Genomic DNA, 25,352 nt, shown 5'->3' with positions numbered 1-25,352 from the left:
ATTGTCCTAAAAACGACCCTCCTGTGAATCACACTCCACTTAGATTCTTACAAGATATTTTGTAGATGCCATTGGATAAAACTTTAAATGAATTATCCCCAGCAGACAAATGCTTTGAGATTAAATTAATAATTCACTACCTTGCACAGAAATTCAAAGCCCAGAGAGAATTTGTGAAACTTTGTAAAACAAAAATGGCAAATCTCAACTAATTAGAAGAGCAACTGATGTTCGAAGAAGATTCTGTGTCGCTATCAGCCACAAGTCGGTGATGTTGGTATGATTGTATACTGTGCGACTCATTTTTTTGTGCCACGAGTTGCTCCCTATGTTGTGATGTTAGTGGTTTATGAAGTCATTGACACCTGTAAATTGTGCATATTATTGCCCACAACAATGCTCCTCTGCAACATATGATATTGCACACACTGTGTCTAATAGTCCCCACCGTGTGCACAAAAAGTCATGACCCTTGGTGAATGCAGTAAAAGTTGCTACAAAAATAGCAACATAAAAGCGACTAGAGGAGCAAATGCAGTGTACTAGATAATAATAATAATAATAATAATAAAATGCCTTTATTCGGGCGAGGTTGAGACTGGAAAGTCCCCTCTTCCACCTAACCCCAAATGGCATTCACTGTGAGAGGCTCTGCATCACCACGGACGTACGTAGATGGATATCACTCAAGGCACAAATAACCCAAGTATCAACTTTAATATTGAATTGATCACATCTATGGTTTGTACATGTTTGCATATTCAAGGTATGCAATTAAAGAGTTTTAAAAACCCACAGAAAATAAACATAGCCCCAACAGCTATGACATGCACAATATTTAACTCAAGTAAAGCACAATCAATAGAATATATATAAACAAATGGTAATTACCTGTTAGTACATATATACAAAATTTACTCAAGTAATTCATAATAAATAGAATAAATGGAATATCTACTGCCCAATACAGAAGAGTATTGCACAAGAAGTAGTCATAATATAGTACATATATACATACCTGTATATAAAAAATAAAACTCAGGTAATTCACGATAAATAATACATGGAATATTTCCTGCACCATAGCAAGACTTGTAATGCATCTGAAAACCACGTGTTAACTTGCTCTCCAGTCAAATGGAAGCCGGAACAACCAGCAGTCGACTGGACCTGAGCACTTCGATTCCACCATGCAGGGACACCACTCGCGGGAATCCATGACGAACAAGAATCTTTCCAAACTAAAAAAAATACAAACACGTATTACTGCAGAATTTCGAGAAAATATTTATCATTAAATGCATTAAGAATTCCATACTCTTAACCACCAGTATATGAAAAGGCCGATTTGTAAAGGCAATTACATTTATAGAAATAAATTATAAACTGTGGGGAGCACTTGGCAAGATATTTCAACCCCAATATGCCAATGATGGCTCTCGTAGAAAATATTAGAGCAAAATTTGGCTGGAAAATTGGGAAAATTAGCATGTTGATTTTGAATTAATGGGAGAATAGGCGTGAGACTTTGGAACGAGCAGTGTTGTATGCATGCAGTCATTTTCTTCATCTGTTTTTCATTCGTATTTTGTTGGCCTGAACCATCAATCAAGGAAGAAAAAATTCACCTACTGCTGAATAATAACATGGCATGGGTAATATGGAATTGAAAAGGAAACTCTGGAGAGGCAACTAATAAACAAATCAAATCAATTTCAACGCTATGTGTGACGGGCAGTATGCTATTAAATAGTTCTGCAGAGGGACGATAGGCGGCATCCAGTACATGTTCACAGTACATAGCTCACTAAGGCATAGAGAAATAATTGATTTGAGTTTTCTTATTTCTTTCTGCAACAAAGATGGGTAAAGGGCAGGATGGGTCAAGATCCTAAATCTTTCATACTACTAGGTAGGCACTCTTCCCCACAGGAAATACCACCAAGCAGTGAAGTAACAGGATAGGGGGCTTCAAAGCTGAGGAAAATGTTTTCTTACATCCCATTAGACTAATCAACGTAAGAATAACAGCATTCGCCCTGACTCTCTCTCCCTCCTACATTTTTCCCAACTTTGAGTCACATTAATTCACATTCTTACACTCATTTTGACAGATAGCTTTCATTGCTTCATGATCACAGTCAATGAGAATAGTAAGTCTATCAATAATGACAACAAAATGCCAACAATAAATGCCTGGAGTTTCCAGGATAAAATATCAACCCTCAAATTCTTCAAAAGAAATCAGTGTAGAGTAAAAGTGTGAAAACGAAATTCATAAGTGGAAAAACAAAGGTGCAAAGACAGTTGAAGAATGGAGAGGTGCAGTACACACCTCGGCAGGATTGATTCCACGAGTGCCAACCACAGCCAAGATCTTTCCCTTGCTGAAATGCTGTAGCTGCACCAGCTTAGCAAGTGGTATCACTGCTTTGCCATCTTCATCAGCAGTTATGCTGGAAAATGGAATGCTGATACTTTCAGGAATGGCACCCCTGTTGTATCTGATCACAAACAGTCAAGGCCATGTATACATGTGGATACCAACGACACAACTTACTTTATCACACTTTTGATCATACTATTTGTACATTACATGAAATTTGCCTATAGAAGACATCATGCAACACTTGAAGCTGTGAATTCTAAAGCAGCACAAGTCAATTCAGACAAGTTTTGGAACCAACCGCTTCCTTAGAACATCTTCAAACTACTTAAGCCATTACCAGTGATATGATCCGATATGAAACAATATTTTGTGCCCGGTCCGAAAAGGTATCAGGATCTAACTGAAGACAGTGGCGGATACAGAAAAAACTCAAGGGGGGGGGCGCAACATATCTTGAGTTGTCTTTACTTTTATGGTAATAAAAGATCACAGTCAAGTCACAGCCAAAGTATAAGAAAATTTTATTTAAAATGATAGTAAACATGTAAAAGATAATGCCATCTTATGATATAAAAAAGTTACAATTGTGGTTTTGCAATGTTCGGTAATACGGGCGGACCCGCAAGGGGGGGACACGCGCCCCCTGCGCCCCCCATCTGTATCCGCCACTGACTGAAGAGCACAGTGCTAAGATTCAACGCTCATTAAATATGTGCATTAGGTTTATCTTTAATATAAAAAAGGATGATCACATTTTCCCCCACTTCAACCGTCTTGGTTGGTTGAAAGCAAAAGCCAAGAGAAAGTACCTGCTTGGTATATACCTCTTCTCTCTTTTCAATACTGATCAGCCAAGCTACCTAAAGCTATTTTCTTCGGTCAGAGATAAAAAATCTCAAATCTTGACAAGAATGGCTCCAGATTTCCTCATCACCCCCCGACACAGAACCACCACCAATGAAAAATCATTTTCTGTAGTCGGAGCACGTCTGTGGAATAGCATTCCAAAGAATGTAAAAGATTCTATGTCTCGGTCTTCTTTCAAGCATAGATTTCTCCAATTCATCAAAACCCTCGAAAATGTATGACCTCATTTTGTGCTCTTGTATTATTTTTCATTGTAATGTGTCTGCCTACTCCTGTGGTTACCATTTATAAATATTTTTAGTTTGTATAGATGTGGGTTTGGGAGCAATAAGTGATGGTGCAAAAAAAAATACCTGCAATCTCTTGAATAATGTGAAATACATAATATATCGCAGTTTCAATACCATTAGCATGTTTAAAAATTTATGTCCATGCTACTGGAAAGTACATGTTTACTGGTTTTTAAACTTGTTAAGTAGTATGCATTTATTTATTCGTCATTGAGATTTCAACTATTCATAATTAATATTTTATAACATTAACCTCAGGTCTGTTTGAAATCGAATGCCATATTTGTTGGAGTAAATGATTTATCATTATTCATGTTCTACTTATTTAGTTATTTAATTATTTTTTCATGTTCTACCCTAAATGCTGTGATGGGTATGCGTGACTTAGGTTTTCTTGCTATGATTGATTGAGTTAACTTCAAGATTTCATTTCTATGCCCTGATGTGTTAGTTGTGCTGAATTCCATTCGGAAATATTTGATATATTTTGTACAAGTTTATTTTGTGATCTCTTCTGTATGTAATATTCATCTTATGTTCTTAATGGACAATTTTTCCAAGAACAATAAATGTTATTATTATTATTATTCGATCTATTTCAGATGAGGCCAGTACGAAACTTTTCACTTTTAAAGTTACAAATCACAAACGTTCTATTTTTTGCTTTACATTGTTTCACGCCAGGAGGTGCAAAATTATCCAAGAGGGTAAAGTGACTGACCGTATGTTGTAGGCTACAGCAGGGCTACGGGCAAACCGTTGGGGAAAACCTGGGTGCCACAGAGTTCAAAGCCTGAGGTGGCTCTCGGAATGGAGCTATGACAGGGGTTCTGGTCAAGATAAGTTTTCTCATACCCCGGGATGGTATGTACCAACTTACAATGTGGACAGAGGCACGATTCAAAAAAATGCCCAAACTTCGTACACAGCAAATATCTTTCCAAAGTGAAGAGAATAACTGACAATTTGGGGCAAATATCGCAAAAGAGGATTGCTAAGGACCTCCCCCACCCAAAGTCGCTACTCCAATAGCTCACAAAATAAACAAAGGACAGAACTGAATGTTTTTCATTTACATTTGCAGTGAGGAGTCTGCCTAGCTACTAATCTCCGTATGTTGCCCGAGGATGGGACCTTGCAAACAAAAATGGACAGGCACATTTCAAAAATTACAGTTAAACTACGTATATTTAATGCCCAAAGATAAAATCCTCAGAAGTTCGTTTAGAAGAAATCATTGTGTCAATGGAAGCCACTTGACATTCAATGCATCCTGTTTGAATATGAAGTAGATATATTTTTCTTTCTAGAATTCTTCATTTTTTGCTTATCAATGGAAATTTGATACATACATAGTTCTAATGTTAATACCAACAGAGTCCAGTTAAGTTCCAAATCAGTCAATATGGAATAGAAATATACAAAATCCATCAATATGAATGTCACAACTTCGTTTAAAATTTCTTCATGCTCAAAAAAACACAGACAATTGACTTTATATATTGAATAATCGATGAGAACAACAAATATTTGTTTATATAAAACACAGCTATTTCATTCTGTTGGCCGTGAACTAGCACTGTGATGGAGATACCTCAGGTGCTAAGTATTTCTGAATTAAGAGAAAAGAGTAACATTTTATTCCAGTTTCTTCATATTTCCGGTGCAACCGCGTCGGTTTGTTGGTGATGACAACAAACCGACGCGGTTGCACCGGAAATATGGAGAAATTGGAACCTGAACACCGCGGAAATCTACGCAGTCACATAGTAACATTTTATTGTTGGAAAATTAGGAGAAGAAAGTTGTAATACTTTTTGACATGGTTAATTAAAAATCTCATGATTTTGAGAATGATTGTGAAATTAGGGAAGTCTTCATCCACCAGTTTTTTTGTTTTTGTTGTTTACACAAGCAACTCCTAATGAACCAGAGGCAATTAGGAGGACCAGTATTTCTTGTACATTTCATTCAATCAATGCAGTTAAGTAATAAAAAGACTTCCATTTTGCACTATTAATTAATTTATACTGCTATACGAAGTGATTGGAAAAATGCATAAATCATAAATAAAAAAGCAAATACCTCCCAGTTACCTCACAAGCAATTGGATCCATAACAGCACTCAATTTGAAGATAATAGGGAGTTATAGATCCTGAATAGAGGGGAATGTGAGAACTGTGCTTAGTAGGATGATGGGATGTTGTGTTAGATGTAGTTTCAATGAATTTAGGATAAATACCATACAAAGTGTATTGGTCATATCAGTGAATTTACTAAATATGATGTAATATTCTCTTTGCCTCCCGAGATTTTTGGCGATGGAGATAAATGCAGCACTAATCATATTTCCTTTTAAGTAATAACCTCATAAATTCTACAATAAATCATATGCATATAAATAACATATTTTACCAGGATTCAACCCTCATACTGCTGCTCACTCTCAGGAAACCTACTCGTCACATGCGGCAGAAGCGCATAGCAGGGAAGAGGAAAAGGTAAGTTCACAGCAGCGAAAGGGTTAAAACAAGGCCTTCGTTTATAGTAAGAGTAAGGTTTTAAACTTGGCTTGTAAACCATTTCAGTTCCGCTCACACTTCTTAGTTTGAGAACTAAGGGAACTGAGAACTGAATAACTGAACCCCAATTAAAAGTAAAAAATCAAAGTAACAGCTATCGTATTCTAGCCCCAAACATTTAAAAAAAAATAGTTCATTCCACAGTCTTGCAAAATGGACTTTGGAATCTATCTTCAACAGATGAATGTGTGAGATAAAAAGGATACTCCTCCGCACTTCGAATGTCGACCACGGTCACCTTGGGTCTGGAAAATCTCACGTGCTCCAAATCGAGCAACTCTATCAGCTCAGCACCGCTCACACGAGCACAGCACTCACTCTGAAGAACTGATATCGGAATTGGACTCATCTCCTGGAAAATATTCAATCAGACACATAGACATCCATGAAAAAAACATGCGGACGATACACACTCATATTATTCCCCCTTTAATTTGTGCGCGCGTGAACTACTAGGACATTCAATCTCCTGCATCAAATGTACAACTGCACTACTTTTGCTAATGAAAAAACCACTGCCTAAGTCCAAACGTATTCTCCCCTATTTTATCCAAAACTACCAGAAGAAAATTAATAAGGGGGGGTGGGTGGAATATTGAAGCACAAGCTCCTTGAGTGACTAATTAGTAGAGATATGTGAAAATCTCACTTTCATTTTTATTTTATCGCACTTTCAATAAAAGTTTATCGCATTTTGTTGCGTCTATTTTTAATTTTCATAATGAGGTAGATGACGATAAAATGACGATGAAACACAGTTATATTATAAAATACATAATATTTTAAATAATTATGTTGTAGAACAATAATAAATCAAGGAATAAGACATATAGTGGCGGAGATGTAGCTTGCCCACGCCCACTTGTAGTTCGTGGCCACGTAGAGTCCCAGCCAACTAGCAGCTGGCCAGTCGCTCACGTGCTTCAAGGGGTGGGTGGGTGTCGGCGGAGCATTTAAACTGCGCTCAGCACAAAATGTACAAATTTTGCCATCGAAAAGGCAAATTTGCGTAAAGATATCATTATAACTGCTCATAAATTGGACGAACAGTTAGTACTCTTCCTACGCACATTCGATTCACGAACTTTCACAGATACGAGCATTCGAAAAATTCAAGCGTGCCTAAAATTGACATATTTGGCACCTTTCATGTCGGCCAATGTGATTCAGAGTGGCGTAGAGGAACTTACACTTTGGGCATAACCTGGACAAAGTACATATCACTGATTCCAATGTGAAGTCAGGAACTGTTCAGCATTTTGCACGTTCTTCCTTCCTGAGCACAGCGATTTTTTCAGCTCCGGCTGCATTGCACACCCCGCTAGATAAGTTTGTGAGTTAACGCACAATTGTGATGCAGTGTTGCGTTCTACAGGATAACCGTACTTTTCGATGCCTTGCATAGGTTTATCAACTAACGAGCATGGTCTCAGAATGCATCTTGTTCGTATATCGATGGAATTACTGTATTTGGGAAGATATCAACCCTTGATTGTGTGATGCATCATTCCTCTACAGAGAAAATGAAACAAATGTGCTTGTTTTTACATATTTGTGTGTAATTTAATCACATACATATATAATGCACTTGACTCTGAAGCTATTCCGCCGCAGTGCGATTATAAGTGCGGGAGATTGAAGAGACAAGAAATTTTGGCAAACAATGCTTTCTTTTCAACGATTCCTAAACGAAACATTCGTACGAACTTCATTATTACGAAACTCCTGCTTTTCAGTCCCATGAACTTCGTAATAACGACAGTCGACTGTTTATGACATCAGCTCAACATGGCCTTGACTCTTGAATAAAATAGTTTTCTAATGGTGATCTCTTGATCAACAAATGATACTCAAAACATTTCATACAATATTATCCAGTCAATACAAAATCAACAAACATGCAATATGCATTTTAATGCATGCAAATAAATTTTTACAAGAAACCACTTCATCTCAGGAAGGATTGCAATTTCGAGATTTGACTCTATATTAATCTTATTTTTAAATATTTGACTTTTAAAAATATAAAAAGGCAATAAGATACAAAAAAGATTAAAATAAATTAAATAAGAAGACTGCAAAACTGAATCAATAAAATTTCAATTATTTCAGAGCATAAAAGATTCCTTCTTAATGAACAAACACAATGCATAGCCATTGACTCTCACCAGCTCTGGATTTACGGGGCATTCGTGGTCCAAAGACCTGCCACCAATTTTCTGTGAGTCAGGGGAGAGATCTGGTTTGCAGTCAAATTGCTTCAACTCATGCTGACGATAAGTCACACTGCGAGGAGTGATGCAGAAAAAGTCCACCGAGTCCGTGACACACTTCTCAATATCAATCTCTGGAACAGACAAACAAATACATAATGTGAAAAGGCAACAAGAATACATACATAAATGTAATACATAATTATTTACATGTTTATAGATTTATGACTAACCAGGTAAATCTGAGAAGAGTAAAATGCACTCATTGAATCCCGAAGTGAGGAGCGTATCTCGTAGTTGCTGAAGCACGGCCAAACCGACAAACAATGGGAACGAGGCGTCACCAAGGAGAAGTTTGTCCCATAAGTGAAATATCTTATGCAGAGGGAAAACATCTGAAATGATTGTAAAAGAACATGCAATAGAGAGCGTAATCATTACATAATCAAGAAATAAGTCATCCAATTATGCAGTTAGTCATCAAAGCATGCAAATCAGTGAGCAAAAATATTTAGCTTGAATAGGCACTTCTCGCATTACATTCCAACATTTTATGAATTAGTAATGTAAAAATAAATATTATGGCAATATCTATTCCACAAACTGTTGGTTGAATGATCTATAAATTATTATCATCGTTATCCTCACGTGAGAACATGGTCAAGAACCATGGGATAGCAAAGAGCTCGGGTACAAAATTGATGCTGCTGAGGTGATTGGCCAGGGCTGGATCGTGGAATGCAATCAGGTGGGAGAATTTGGCCAAGTATTCCTGGATGACAGCCGAGTTGTCTTTCAAGAAGAAGTTGTGCAAGTACTTTGGGATGAATGCCGAGAGACAAGCATAGGCCAGAGCTGAAATGAAACAAAGATTTAAAATACTAATAGGCCCTGAAAAGTGGTAAATAAACTCGAGAGAAAGCAGTGTAAAAATCATAGAGAGCAGCCAAGGTGTACCGAAAATCACATTTTGTTTTATCCAGGAACGTCCCTTGGTCATGCGAGTTGAAAAAGCATTTTTTTTAACATTCAAATGCATACACTACCTTCATTGTTGAAGTTGAGGTACAGGAAGGGGGCACAGAGCGAGTCCAGCCCCTGCCAATACACATACTTTGGATGGCTTACAACCCACGCTTTAAGGATTCGCTTGAATTTCCGATGACCCTCGCTCGATGACAGAAGTTCATCGTACTGGTGGCATCTTGGGATGTCCACTTCAATCTGCAATGACAAAATATTCATCATTACGCTTTGAAATTGTGGAACAAACATTACAACATTTGTCATATGAAGTAACATCGCCACGATGACCATGGCTGGCTTCCAATTCTACGCAATTATATCATGTGAAGTTATCAAGATAACAAAAACATATTTCATATGGTTAGAGTGGCTGCTCTTATTCATTAGATGAGTATTTATTTTCAACTTTATAGCATAATTTGCAGAATTCCTGATGCAAGTCATAAATTAGATATTGGTTATTCATTTTTAATTTTAAGGTTTTTCTTTGACTATTTCCAATCATATCTTATTCAGTATGTAATGTGGTAATGGAGGTGCAGTTGGATATATTTTTGCCACTTTTTCTCACTTTCTTTTCTCCTCGAGTAATGAAAAATGGTAGATTAACTCCAAATAGGAATTTTTTTGATGGTGACACATGTTTCTCATTATGTCCTTGTGAAATTTTATTTTAACCATACTTTGTAAATAAGCTAACGTGGAATATATGCAATCTTTCCCATCAAGGAAAATTCACAAATAAGTCCTAGTTTCCATAAACACGTTGGTTCTACTTGTAACAGCAAACCTTAGGTCACAGATATGCACACCTGTCGATCAGTAGGAGTGGGGGTCTCTTTGTCGATAGCGATGAAGTTTCCCTCCACGTTGCCATCCACCTCGAGAGCAGCCGCCCACACCTCACTGCGCAGCATCGGCGGGATGTCACGCCTTGCCTCCTTCACTATGGCTGCTTTCTTGTAAGGATAGCCCTGCACAAAGTATACACATATATGTACCTATAGAGTAGAGCTCCAATTACAGCACAGTATCAGTAGAAGTCAAAAGATCAAATACTTGATTTAAAACAGATGAAAAAGCTAAAAAAGTATCCCTGCGGACAACCAAAAGTACAGTCATGTAAATACTCTTGTGAGGTACTCCTAGAATATAAAAGTATGCTTTTTATTCAGCAATTATCCATAATTCAAATACATACATGTGCTATGTTTTAATTCTCCCTCACCACTCTGAATCAAAAATTTATCTCATTTTTTGCCACAAATTAATCAGTTGACATAAAACTTGTAACACCTAATTTTCATCTAAAAACTTCCGTTTACAGAGTAAAGTATTTCACTTATTTAGTCGTTTGATCAATAAAATTAATAACGAATATTAGCAAAAAACATCCTCTATTGTAAAAGCTACAGCTTTTGTCACAACATTCAGGAGCATTCACTACCCTCATAGGCCTTTTTCAATGCCTATATAATATGTATTGCTTATGAGTACACCAAGTGGGAGAAAAATGTACATGTTCGTAAATTCACAAAAATATACTTAAGAATCACAACAAATTCTATTTTTGGAAGAGTTGGTTGGATATATTTAAATAAGGAAAAGTTTTGACAGAGGATGAGATGGAATATTTGAGAAAAGTTATCTGACAATCATTAAATTTACTAGTAGAAAATGGACTAAAGCCGATTTTCCCTTTCTTCACAGTCTTAAAACATATTAAGTAGAGATGGGTCGAATAGCAGATTTCTCGAATTCGAATATCGAATTCGAATATTAAATCATTGCTCGAATATTCGAATACCTCGAATTTCGAATACCTCGAATACTAAATGATGAATGCTGGAATGTTTGACTCGGTTGCCTATGCAGCAGGCAACACAAGATTTTGGGGAGTAATTTTGATTTCCTTTAAATGATTCGAACAGGAATTTAGCTGATTAATGAATATTTTAATTTTATGGAAACAATTGGGCATATAATTAATTCAACTAACATCGCTTTACCCCCACTTCTGCTGACAAGTGCTAGCTGAAAATCTGAGGCATTTTGCAAAATACAAGCTCTTTTCCACCGGATTTTCTTCAATTATTTTCAGTCCATCTTTGGTAGTTCTCACGAGATAAGAAGATGAATTGGAATTGCTATCAGGGAGAAACCAAATATTCTGAGAAAATATCCCTTTGACTGGGATTGTAACAATAAAGATTTATAGCACCACTCGTTAATTGTAACTTGATATATGCTTTCGGAAAAAAATACCGCATCAACTTCCGAGAAGCTCTGCTGCTCATATCGAGTTTCGCCAGAATGCTAAGTCTCCGTCGTGTTTTGACATTTATTTCTTTGCGTAAAATGCTTAAATAAACTCAGAAATACGTCGTGTTTGGTCTTATTCTTTTTGAAATTACGCGCACATTACTAATATTTCAATTCAATAAAGGTGTAACATCAATTGACGAAAGTCATTCCTAGACACCCTTTTGTCCTAATAGATGACTCATGCAGCGGTTGACCTCCACAGAAATGGGGAACTTCGAAGCTGGTAGGAAAAAAAAAGGTCAGTGGGGGAGGAAAGGGAGGGCCCGAAAAACGTTTCTATTGTTCTCGCGTATTTTTTCGAAGCTAAGGTCTTCGTAATATGATCCCTACGCGAGCTGTGACCTTTTTTTTATTTCGAAGAAGAGGAAAGCCTCAGAGGGGGGGCTAGTGCTGAATGGAGAGGGATACCGGATCTTGGGAAATGCGCTAATATGTATCCCACGGTACTCACACAGCAGTTGACCTCCAGAAATGGGGAACTTCGAAGCAGGTAGCCAGAAAAAGGTCAGTGTGTGAGAAAATGGGGGAGGGCGTGAAACACGTTTTTATTGTTCTCGTAACTCGATATTTTTTTCGAAGCAGGGGTCTTCGCAATGCGATCCCTGCGCGAGCTGGGAACTTTTGTTTGATTTCGGAGAAGAGGAAAGCGTCAGAGTGAGTGAGGCGAGTGCTGAATGGAGGGGGATAGCGGATCGTGGGAAATGCCCTAAGGTTGCTATCCCACGGCACTGAGGTTCTCCTGGTTGGGGGAATCGGGGATTTTCGGATTTTTTCACCCGACCATTTTCGGTTCCCCTCGACGAACTCTTTTCACCGCTAAAATCCACGAATTTGAGGTAATTCGTCAACTTGCGTAAAACGGCGCTGCGAGCACTAAATGACTACAGTTCTCTACATTTTTCCGAGTCAACTACCAACGACGTGCGTGCGATAGTGTATGACGCGAAATTCAAAGTATTCGAGGTATTCGAGGCGGTACTTTTCGCATAACTATTCGAAACCTCGAATATCGAATACTTTCTAATATTCGAGGTATTCGAGTATTCGCGGATACTATTCGCACATCTCTAATATTAAGTTCTAAAATAGACCAAAATCATCGCTATATGGCAAGCAGAATTCTAGGCATGAGAATTAATACAATTGAAGGCACAATGTTTAGCCAAATAGTTAAAAGATGAAAATGAGCAGAGATGAGATAAAAATTTATTTTTAAAATAGTTTTACTGCTTACTTTTGAATAACCAAGCACAAATTCTGATCAAAATGATGGACCTTAAAGCTATTTTCATGTATTTATTCCCAGAAGTATCATTTTTCCACACTGATCGCATGCAGATCACTGTCCTCGTATATTGTTTTCTTGCATCCATCATTTGACAAAAATGAAACCGCTTATTTACAATGTGTCATTTACGACTTGGCATTCAAGAGAAACTCAATTTCCTTACAGTTGTGCTTCTCAACAGTTGATTTGCCACATTTCACTTTTCAGAATCTTTCTCAGAAATCTTCTCAGGATATTTTCCACTCCTAACTAGTCATTCGAATTCATCTGATTAATTGGTGCTACTCTAGTTAGGAAAGAACGGGTAAGTTTCCTTCACTTCAGGACAAAAATTTTGCTTATTTTGAGGTTCAGCAGGGGGTGAAAAGCATCATCTACGTCACATGCATATCCCCCATGATGCTCCACAAGAGCAAATCGTTTTTTTTTTTTTTTTTTTGAGAGAGTGAAATTTTCATAATTTATTAAATTATACAATATAGTAATCATTAATGGAAAATCTAACAGTGGCAAATATGTACTCCAAGCATTATGAAATTTCTGTAGAGACGAGAAAGAAAAATTGGAAGCCATCCTATTGAGGTGGAATGGCTGTCAGAGCTTATCTGGAGTACATGCGACACGTGTGACATACTACTTGCAGTGGAGGTTGCATAGCCCATAGGATAGGGAGAAAATGATGCTTTGTGGGTGATGTGGCACTTACGTTGAGCAATCTCTCGTAGAGAACAATTCGATGGAACTGGTACTCGGTGTCTTTCTCTCGAATCACAAGTGGCAATGAGGCGGCTCCAGAACGGTCGCTCTTCGTCTTCTCCGGAGAACTGTAAACATTTTAAGACAATACTATCAGATTGCAAAAGGCACTCAAATTGTTGATGGAATGCTACAAATAATATAGATTTTGTAAAATTCAAAATTCCACAAAAATCGGAGCTCAAATGTTCGGAAAAATGTGGAAAGAATTTCACTCTCATAAACTTCATGACAGCTGGATGATACTCGCAAACCTACCTACCACTCCTTCCTCCTACACTTCCAACCAAACCTCCACTTTGTAGAAAATTGTTAAACTGAATGATATATAACGGAGCATACTTTTTTTTTAAACAATCTAGTGTGCACAAAAATGAGTGGGAAAATAACTGAACCCATACAACAAAAGGAAACTTTGTCGAGAGAATTAAAATACAAAATCATAGTCACCAAAAGTTGATATTAATGTGTACGTCAGTCATATGAAATAAGTACACCACAATGAAAGGAGTACTGATGCTTGAATTCTAAATTCAATATTTACATGGTTAGAATATTCAAATGACAAGAGGCTAACATGTGGCTTAGGTATGAAACTATGAAAACTTCAAACAGCTTAAAAAGGATTTTTTACCCCATCAAGGTCTTCAAACTTTCAATAATCATGGGTGATATCCTTGGTCCCTAAGAGAGTGGTAAATTTCTGGAAAGTTAGAAATATCATAAAAAGCTTTTCTTTATCAGCACACACAATCAATTCAGATCCGTCCAAATTCAAATCCAACGGCTAATGATGTCAGCACCATCACAGGCAGAGAGGCGATTGCAGGCAAATAGCCATATGTACTACATGCCAACTACTGCTGTTTTTAATTAAAATTTAGTAACAGCACAGATAGTTGCAGTCAGTGCATCATGCAATGCTGTCATCAATGCATCTCTCTGTCCCATTGACCACACATTAGCCAGACTCACCCGTCCTCCACCAGAGGGAAAAATGAATTTGGCAGAGGGTGAGTGAGCCTCATTTATGAATCTACTCATATTTTCCTTCCACACATACTGTGAGAGAGAGAAACGACCCAGATTCCCAACTGGTACCCTCCATGCGTTCCCCATGCCTGCCAACACCTCCCCCACTCAGCCCTGGGAATTTCAGTGATCCTTGAGTAGCCGAACTCCTTCCATCAAAAAAAAAAAAAAAAAGAACTTACCTTTCTACATCCATAAGGCCTGGTCATCAGACTGATAAGAATACTAACCTAAACAAACCTTAGTGTTACCAAAGGTGTTATTAGAATAGTAGATCAGAGAAAAGGAGGTTGACGACGCATTCTGGAGGAAGGACAAACATGGGTGGATGGGTTAAGTTCATCCGCAGTCGCAATACATTAATGTTCTAGTAAAACTATATTTACTACCCCCTCATTGACTCTCCAAAAGGCATTAGAGCTCTACTAATCCATTAAATTTTACATTTTCAAATTACTTTATAGAATAAAAAATCTAACTCATCAGCCTTCAGCCAACATTTAACTCTTTAATTAGAGTATCTTCATGGCTTCAGTGTAAGAATGTGGTATCCAAGTAACTTGTAAGAAATAGATTAAATAAAACAATGGAAAAGAAAAAAGGCATAATTAAATTTTACATCTGAAATGGCCTTGAGGATTTGTGATAGAGAAGGCTTTAGATTTTCTCTTCATTGGACCCACAAACGCTCTGAATACTCTTGCACAGAGTGATGCATTGACCAGAACGGAGTCGCCATTCGGCCCTGAAACTCACCCAGCCTCCACCAGAGGGTAAAATGAATCGGGCAGAAGGTGAGAGAGGCGCTGTCTCAGTCCGTCCAACGATAGTTGCACCACACGATTGTCCAAAAGGCACGTCGAGTCACGTTTCTGACCAAATACAGTTCCCTCCAGAAGCATTAGACTGGAAAAATAAAATCATGAAACAATAAAACAGAGAATAAAGAAAACTAGGTATGTCAATGATGTTTTTTATCGACCAGATGCAGTTTCCCAAATTAGGCAATTGACTAGATTCCCACATAAATATCTATTTTCATTTCTCAGATCCAAATATGCATCAATTTTCATAAAGCACTCTTTGTATCAACAAAAAATTTTAAAACTGTAAAAAGTATTTAAAATATAAAATAACAAATCTGATGACTAACTATACTTTGCCACATACCATGAAAACGTAAAAAACTAATATTCAAAGAATAAGGACGAAAGGTCGTCCTTATTCGTCATGACGAATTAAGTAAAGGACGAAACCCAGTGATCATTGTAGCAGTGCAGGGAAAATAATAATAATGGGATTCAAACCATAAGTTTCCACCTATTCAGCAACGTCAGTATTCTCACAGCAACAACAATCACAGGGATTCGTCCTTACACTTAAAACATTATTTTTCTACTTTTTCCTAGCACATAGAAAAGTATATTCATGAGATTTGTAATTTTTTATATTTAATACTTTTTCCAGTACTTAAAATGTTTATTAAGATTACTTTGTATAAATAAATAAATTATTACTTAGAAGCATAGCAAATCATTTTCACTACCTGGAAACAAAAATCTATTAATTGGCTGATTTCAATAAGATACACATTCTTTCACAACTATACCGTCACCTAAGAGCCAAGCAAGACACAGAAATGGGGAGTAATAGAAGTAGAATAGGATCATTTATAAACCAATGAGTGAAGTAAAATTGTGTTTGACTCCCCAAACTTATATCAGGTGAAATTCATTTCAATGATTAGTCGTCAACTTGTCCGAGGAGTGCTGTTCAAGTGTTAAATATTTAAGTATGAATCAGGGTACCTTGTTCAGTCACTTTCCTTCTCAGATCAAATCATGACACGGAGCACAAGTTGCCTCCTCAAGCTGATATTACTAATGTGATTTGTTAATAAAAGTTTCACTGTCTCTCTTCTCTCATAAATTATGCACTCAAGTTTCAAATTTTCAAAGACAAAAAACTTAATTCTGATTCACCATTATTTATTTACCTACAATTATAGTCACCATATTTTTTGATTCTGTGATCCACACAGCAATTATGACGATTAACGGAATTTAAACCATAAATTTCCAGCCTCACCGTGTGGAGAAAAATTGTGTCATGAAATTGTAACCCTGGAGAGCTGATGACTGTTTTTTAGCCAAAATTACTAATGATGCTTAGGTCAAAAATGCACCATTTTTTTAACAACAGAAACTTAGAGCCGAGCGCTCTGATTGGCCGAACATTTGCCCTTTTGCAGGATGCCTAGAATGCATCACAATCTCCAGCAGGAAAAGCATTTGAAGTCATGAGTTTTTATATTAACGATTAATGACCCACAACAGCTTCAATGAAGAACATCTTCACTGTCCACATACATCATAATACCCACAGAAAAATAAATGACAATTGAAATGTTTAACCCTTGGGCTGTGGGAGCTAACGATTTTAGCTGCCAGCCAGTGCAGAAGAGACCCCTTTTGCAGGAGGCACACCCCCTGCCACGAGGGCTGCCCTGATAGAGTTAAGGCCATTAGTGATCCTTGATGTGAGGGAAAGTGCCCAAGATATCCAGGTAGCAATAAAAGTTTTGGGTAAATGCCACAGTAGGCATGCAAAATTTATAAAAACGTTCCCCCACTCTAAGTGTTAGAAAATGTAAGGGTGGTGTTGGGTACACTGTGAAGATAGATTAAGGCTATATAAATGTGTATACCAATTGGATGGCCATGAGACTCACTTGGCAATGGAGAGGATTGGAGGCTTGCTCTGTATGAGTCCTTGTCTCTTGAGCTCCGAGTGGACATCACCGCCTGCCAGTTGCCAAAGGTAATAGACCTCCTGGGGCTGACGTTGGGCGATGAGATTTTTCTCCTTTGTGGGGTCGTCACTGATACGGGACGGAGGCCACTTCAAGTTTTGCACCCAACTCCTCTGCTCGTGTCCGCCACAGCGTGGGAACGAGTTGAGCTTCATGACGGGAGCGACGGCAAGATCAGTAAAGAGGGGGTGGGTGAGCAGTTCAGCCGGAGTGGGACGATTCCTGGGAGACACCGTCAGGCACGCATTCAGGAAATCCTTCAAGTTGGGGTCGAGATTCTGAAAGGAATGAAATTTAAAAGGATTAGAAAAAAGCTAGCAACGTACTAGAGTAATTACATACGTTGTGTTGCTACTAATTGGCTTATGCATACTTTCCCTTATAAGCTGGAAGAGATAAATTAGAGATATACATAAATAAATGTTCATTAGAGAAAAGAGTGAGGGTATGGAAGGAAGGTTACTCAGTACATACATGAATTTTATTCAACCAATCAGAGGACAAAAGGCATGGCCAAAAGCCTCCAAAATTCAGTCCCACACAGACCTCCATCGTGTCAGCTACGTGAGTGAACTATGTAGCTCTATTCTGTAAACTGATGGATTATGTTAATGGATTATTGTTCACCCATTTGGTCTTCCGCTTGTCCGACATACTCCGAAGCGCACAATAGGCCCCATAACTTCTTTGCCAACACTAAAATATTGTAATCCCACCCTTCAAAAATTACCAACTGATGATCCTCCCTCCCTTCAAACGTCTGCATACACTTAGTGACCTCAGGTTTTTCCACTGAATAATGAGGTCTAACAACATTCCCCCGATGTTCTATCTCCGTGTCCTTTCCCATAAAACAACCAACTCGCCTCTTTTCTATCTACCTCACCATCGAACCTCATTGACTTTGAGAGCCTTAAGTTAAGCTTTCAAAATTTTCTACTTGAGATACAATGTTTTGGTCCAATTTCTTGCATTTGTTTTTGCTCACGTCCAGCTGATGATTTAATGGAGAGTTTCAAAATTTAAGTGGGAATAAATATGTACTTCGAGTACCGTATATGTCTGAATATAGTCCCCCCCCCTTTTTCCAAAAATGCCCGTGGTAAAAGTAAAGGGGGGGGACTATATTCAAACGCATTTTTTAACTTTTCCCGAAACTGAAGCCTCAAAATTAGGGGGGGGGGGACTATATTTGGAGAGGGACTATATTCAGAGAAATACGGTATTTTCATTTTTTTAACGTAGAACATCAAAATTGAAGCTCTTTCATTAAAATCATTTCATCAAAATCCTTCCCACTGCTGAATCCAACTTCCCCATTGACACTATCATTCTTTAAGCAACATTATCAAATTAGATAGACATTCATTAAAAAAATATCATTTTTATCCCAAACATTTATGCATACCCTTCAGCACAACACAGCACTAAGCAATTCGTTTGGGTTTATATGTATGTAGTTCATAGATGGCTACATTGGTGTAGGAGTACTTGGGTCATACGTCTGTACGTTCTGGTTAGGTATTCCACTCAAAGATGTAATTTGGTTGGTACATGGTATGGGGTAAGGCGGTATAATTGGATTGGAATTCTTGTTTGCTTTATGCCTTGCTCTCAGTCCCCCCCTCTCCCGTAGAAATTTGACAATGTCTTGTCTTACACAAGAACCACTCTCCCCACCATTACCTAATAGCATACATATATATTTGAATGTACTATCCCGCAAGCTGCTTCACTATAAGCATAGTATATGAGCGCATACTGCAATGTTACAAATTTTGTTTCATTGACAAATAAGGCGTAGAATAACATAAGTGATGATGTAGAGCGAGAAAAGAAAAAAAATGGGCTACATTAGAAATTTGAAGAAGCATGGACAAAATCAGCTCAGATTGTGCACCGAATAAATTATAAGTCGAACCCAAAGTGAAAAAGCCAAGGTCTACAGTGAAATAAGTTGTGGTGTGCATCGATGCGTGTCATGATGCGTGACATGATGTGCGTCCACATGATGTGCTTTGCTGTTAATACTCTTTGCATCCACATACTAGAACCTTTTACACCCTCCCCCCGACAACCCTAAAAAACAACCCTTTCTCCCACAATGCTTGATTGTTCGACACCCAAACGTTTTCCCTTCCCCTGCTGTAGAAGGAGAGCCGGTGTTCAAGGATGAACTTCATTGAATATGATACACTTGAAAATGTTCAATCTGACAAAGAAACGCATGGTGTGACAACAAGTTTCATGCAAATACTGAGACATTTCCAACTAAATCAGTATAGATACGTACCTGCAATACTTCCAAGCAACAATGCTCTCTTGCAAGTCGCTCGAGAACCGTTCCTGAGCAATGAGTCAGGCTGAGGACTTTTCGAATGATCTGAGGTAATTTCAAATCAGACCAAAAGCATTGCTCAAAAATTACTTCAGCAATAATTATGCCTAAAGACCAAACGTCGACTTTAGGTCCAGACTTCAAGGAACTTCCCCTTGGTCGAGCCAGATACACTTCTGGGGCAGTGTACTTTGGACTCCTGAAACATTCAGAGGTACAGTCAAGAACTTTAAGTAAATTTTATAAAAATGGGAAACTATGTCTGCCTTAAAAGAATCAAATGTAGAGAAAGCAGATACAACTGAAAAATGAAACACATTACCCTATTGGAAATGAAACATTGGCTCCTCCATCGGTCATGTAATACAGGCCATAATTGAAAAGTCGAACGTCGAGATTTTCATCAAAAAGAATATTTTCTGGACATAATGCGCGATGGACGATTCCACGACCATTGAGAAATGCAAGAGCTTGAATAACTTGAAATGCGGCGTTCACAGCTTCATTCGTCGAAACAATGAGGTCATAGTCTTTGGAATTTTCTAAAGACATCTGATGATATTCCGACACAACGATAGTCCTCTCTGAAATACCAAAATTCCCAAAATGAAAAATAAAAATGCCAAGTCATTAATCCCTAAACATTGACATACAATAAGCAATAAAACTCACCATGTTTTCCTCGAATTATGTCCAAGTAATAACACAAATAAGGATGATGTATAGTCTTCAAAACTTGAGACCTACCATATATAGTGATAGAATTCGGCGTTAAAGGTAATCCATTACTTCCACAGAGATCACCGGTATGACTTAAGGCGAAAAATGTAGTCGCCCCAAACTGCATTTCACAGCTTTTCTTCTCTGGGCACATTTTATAATTGATGAGACAGCGGCTTCAAGTCAAATCAAGCTTCGATTGAAGGAACTACACCTTGGAATCTAAAATATATCGGTGTATAATTGTACTAATATCAATCAGCTGATCCAATCCAACATCATAAGTATAGCCATGGCTTAATTATGCCGATCTTATGCTTAAATTATGACTTATCGTAATTCTTTACTTGATACAATTACGTTACCCTCCATCGCCTCGATCAAATTATGATCAAATAGAATGAATCCTCCCACCACGCTCCAAACGTCAACATTGGCATGAACTCATCCCACATCCCTTACATCCCAAAATAGGTAGTCACAAGCACAGATATATACAATAGATTGGCAGTGCCTATGATTTCCTCACGGTGGCGCTGAAGCCGGCCGGCAGAAGAATTTTGCGCAACTAGCCATCTTGCTTTCACCGACCGTTGCTCATGTGCCATTAACACACATGTATTTGAGAGGCTACTTTTCCTGCTTATGGAGCTTTTTAAAAGAAGAATGGTGAACCACTGCGTTATGTGGGGGTGCACATTTAAGTATACTACGAGGGAAAATTTTCCTGGGGGCGAAAATGTGTCTCTACACGCGTAAATAATAGATATAAGGAAAGCATGGTTTGCGTTCAGTAATGTCTCCGCTTCCATCTCACAGAGCATGAAAATATTTTCCAATGCCTTTTTTTGTACGTATCGCCACGAAATTTATATCACGTGAAGTGCAGGTTATGCTCTACCTTTTTAAATTTATTGTTGGCAAAATTCACATAGTTGTAGAAATAGCATCATGAAACTGTGACACGTTATTTTTGCTGAATTGCAAATTGTTCTCGAAAACAAATTCTAAAGGTGTGTGACGGAAGCGGATATTTACCGGAGTTTCTGAAAGCGATATCATTTCAAATGCAGTAGCTTCATATCTCTAGGATCGGTAATTAATAACATGTGCATTCTCTGTCTCGGTGTCTGTGTTTTGATGACGGAATCATCATGATGTTTTCAGTTGTGTTTTCTGTGTTTACCAAGAAAAGACTTTCTCCAGTTTCCATTATGTCATGTACTTTCCGCTGTTGCATCATTACATTGTATCGGAATTTTATTTCCGTTGTAGTATTATTATTTATTTAGATATGTAGAGCGTGTATTATGAACCTTTAACTCTATCTGGAAACTTAACGAATTTCTTTCAAAAGCATAAGTTTTGACTTTTTTAATATCTATTGAGTGAAATTCCGAGAAACTGAACGCCTAAATAATGGTTTGCATGTGCTCGCGGTGAAATGACGCGGTCACATTCATTATAATTCAACCTTTCCATGTAGTACTTATCAGGTATTTGATCATTTTGTGGCTTCTATGTAGAACATGGTGTCTGTTATAATCACTTATCCCGGTAAGATAGAAATTCTAATTAAAACGTACTCCCTCATGATGTAAGATTTATATTATAGTCTGCTTCCCCTTCGAATATTATAACAACATGAAACTGATTATTGATGATAATGGATCAAATCGTTGAGTTTTTTAAGCCAATAGCTTCTTTTCAAGTTCGCAATTGGGTGATCGTGAGGGGAAATCCAAAACACTGCCTATATAAAATAATGTAAATTATATTTCTGATGCTTAAGGATAGGAATTCAATCGCATTGACTATTTACGACCTCAGAAAAGCATTTTACAGCACCAAGCAGCATGCCTTGCTCAGAAAGTTAGATCATAATGGGTTTAAATAGGTTGAATCAAATTTAATTACGTAATATTTTTGGCCCGATTACTTATGGCAGTGAAAGGTTAGGTAGCATTGCTTCTACGTTTTTCGTCTAATTGACAACTCTAACTGAGCAACAACTCTTTGACAACAAAAATACAGTAAGTGGAAGCATCAAACCTTTGGAATTTTCGAATTATTTTGTTTGAATAGTATGACAATGTCGCTGGTAAATCTAAGGGTGAACAATACCATGTATTCACGATTGTAGGCTACCTTTCCTACACTAGCAGACGACGTAGTTAACCATTTTCCCTATCTGCTACGCCCCTTCTACATTTGGGACACAATATTTTTTTTTCGAGATAACTCATGCATTTGGATTACAATTCCATAATATTGAGCAGGAACCGAATTAGTATTAATCTTAGCTCAGCTTATATTACCAATTTCATAACTTCGTCACGGTTATGTTCCGCTCAAAGATTGGTTAATTTACCACGTAAGTGTCACGATCGGTCCCTTTCTTTTTAATTGGATACATCTTAAACGAAAATGACAACGTTTTCTATAGTTCATAGCCTTAATCAATGCGCCATTATCTTTTACAATGTAATTTTCCCCCAGTTCCCTACTTACGCAAACGCATAGGTCGGTGAAAGCAACATGGCCGCCAGCAGAAAGGCATGGCTTCACCCCCCCCACTCCCACTGCCAATCTATTGTATATATCTGTGGTCACAAGAATATGTGGTATGTATACCCTCCAGGATACATTCGCAATGTCAATTATACAATGGTATGGTTATACAATGCTATGGTATGACGTGATACCTTAGCCATGAAAATTATTTAACTATGGATTACTCGAACGTATTCTATGATATTTTATTTATTATGCGGCTTTAAAATTTTATAAAAATAACTTTATAAATAAACACTTTGAAATGTTCCTCAACAAGGTAAATAACATAAAAAACCCTATAGGTTGGGCAGAATCACAGGACACACTAAAAAAAGATAAAAAACACTCACAGGTACTGAATTTTCGGTGGCGTGGCCACCTTCCTCAGAGTTAGGTAGGAGACAGTCTCCTACCTAACTCGAATCTGAGGAAGGTGGTCGACATACTCTACCGAAAATTTAGTACTTACTTACTGTGAGTGTCTTTTTATCTTTTTTTAGTGTGTTCTGTGATTCTGCCCAACCTAGGTTTTTTTTACTTTATAAATAAATTAATTCACCATTAAATTTAACACCATTCACCATTTTCACTTTAATTACATTATTATAATTAAAGTATATACTTTAGATGGCAGCACTTTCGTGCATCCTCATCCTCACGGCATCTCTGTAAGTGCGGCGGTCTCTCTCTTCCGCATCCCCTCGGCAGCGGACCGGCATATGGATGGCATCTATATGAAAGGATGCACTCATACTCTTTGCATCTGGATGACATCCAGCTGCCAAAAAGAAATTTGATGGTTTGTGCCGGCTGGGTATTCCACTGATTAAGGTTATAGTTCCATGGAGTACATACTAATGAAGTAATCTGGGAGCCTCCCTTTGCTTCCATCACTGCCTTCTTCAATTCACTGAATGGCATACTCCCTTTCAATCTATCTATATATCCCATTCTCTTCCTTCCCCTTCCTTAAGCAGTGTTAGAGTGTAGAATCTTAGGTAAACAATTGTTTACCTAAGATTCTACACTCTAACACTGCTTTCAACATCACCTCGCCGCTAAGTACTCACTCCATACAAACCTTCTGTCTCCTCTGTATCTAATCTAAAAGCTCCCTCTCCTCACCCACCATATCCAGCACTCTGTCGTTCCTCCTCTTCTCTGTCCATTTCAACTTCTCCATACCCACATCTCGAATGCCTCCAATTTTCTCTCATCCTCCTTCCTCAGTGTCCACGTTTCCACACCATACAAAGCTACACTCCAGATCAAACTCTTCACTAACCTTTTCTTTAAACTCTTACATAACGATCCTTCAGAAGCTCCTTCCTGTTCATGAACGCCTCCTTTGCTAGTGCAATTCGCTTCCTGATGTCCTTACTATTGTATCCATTTTCCTCTAATGTACACTGCCTAAATATTTGTATTGCCCTACCTCCTCAAGCCTCTCCCCTTGTATAAAGGTTTATTGAAGCTAAGATTTTTCCAAATCAAACAAGAATGCCGCAAGTAATTACCTAAAGAGGGACATGTGTCCCCCAGCATGAATTCTTCAGATTTTCACATTTTAGTGAACAACAGAGGTTAATTACTCGAGTAACTAACTGATTAACCAAAGTTAGCACCAGATGATATTCTGAAAACTTGGTCCTAGGAGCTCACATTCAAATTTTGAATATAGATTAGATTAGATAGTTCACGTATGTCAATCAAATTTTTCATTTGTAAATCATGTTCGGCAATAGAATGCAAATTCAATTTTCTGGCCCATAAGTTTCATAATTATAGTAAATGAGCAATTTGGAAAGCTTTTGGTAGCCAGGGAGTGTACATAATGCACTGGGCACTTTTGTCCCCTGGGATAGACTGGATGAGCTTACATCTTCTACCCATAATTGTTATTTCCATAGCTATGGTGGAGATGAACTCAGGAGCGCATCCAGGATTTCTTTCTGGGAGGGGCACAAGCAAGGCTGTATTCAGGATTTTGTTCGGGGGGGGGGGGGGGGGAGGCACAAGGATACCTTGTAATTATGAAAAGAACGCAATGATAATGGAATTGCATACTTTTTAAGGGTCTGGGGGGGGGCATGTGCCCCGCGCCCCCCCCCTCCCCTAGATCTGCCCATGGATGAACTTCCTAGACCTTTTGGTGGG

The 25,352-nt window shown here is 37.9% G+C and overlaps 1 protein-coding gene across 3 annotated transcripts; it reads right to left on the bottom strand.

Annotated features, from left to right (window-relative positions):
• Positions 1–698: 698 nt before the first annotated feature.
• LOC124162304 (TBC domain-containing protein kinase-like protein) lies at positions 699–21,097 on the bottom strand. Of its 3 annotated transcripts, none has more exons than XM_046538793.1 (15): positions 21,005–21,097; positions 20,592–20,861; positions 20,242–20,503; positions 19,875–20,118; positions 17,501–17,859; positions 15,526–15,675; positions 13,688–13,805; positions 10,181–10,342; positions 9,389–9,566; positions 8,991–9,197; positions 8,576–8,737; positions 8,298–8,476; positions 6,336–6,481; positions 2,336–2,504; positions 699–1,241 (listed from the first exon to the last, which is right to left on the bottom strand). In XM_046538793.1, the coding sequence occupies exons 2-15, from the start codon at positions 20,791–20,793 to the stop codon at positions 1,134–1,136; spliced, it is 2,646 nt and encodes an 881-aa protein (XP_046394749.1). In that variant the 5' UTR covers positions 20,794–20,861; positions 21,005–21,097; the 3' UTR covers positions 699–1,133. The 3 variants fall into 3 exon arrangements, with proteins under 3 accessions (XP_046394749.1, XP_046394748.1, XP_046394747.1); XM_046538792.1 differs by having other exon boundaries at positions 20,987–21,077; XM_046538791.1 differs by having other exon boundaries at positions 20,592–21,079.
• Between the last annotated feature and the right edge of the window lie 4,255 nt (positions 21,098–25,352).

Source organism: Ischnura elegans, chromosome 7 (assembly GCF_921293095.1).
Source record: "Ischnura elegans chromosome 7, ioIscEleg1.1, whole genome shotgun sequence".
NCBI classification, from domain to species: domain Eukaryota; kingdom Metazoa; phylum Arthropoda; class Insecta; order Odonata; family Coenagrionidae; genus Ischnura; species Ischnura elegans.
This window is presented reverse-complemented; position numbering and strand designations above follow the sequence as displayed.

What these genes read in the sequence shown, in the direction of transcription:
- LOC124162304 (XM_046538793.1), bottom strand. Translation starts at nt 20,793, where the DNA reads ATGTGCCCAGAGAAGAAAAGCTGTGAAATGCAGTTTGGGGCGACTACA. An exon ending in GCCCCGTAAATCCAGAGCTG is followed by an intron (nt 6,482 to 8,297) that starts GTGAGAGTCAAT and finishes AATATTTTCCAG; the next exon opens with GAGATGAGTCCAATTCCGAT. An exon ending in GTGGAATCAATCCTGCCGAG is followed by an intron (nt 1,242 to 2,335) that starts GTGTGTACTGCA and finishes TATTTTTTTTAG; the next exon opens with TTTGGAAAGATTCTTGTTCG.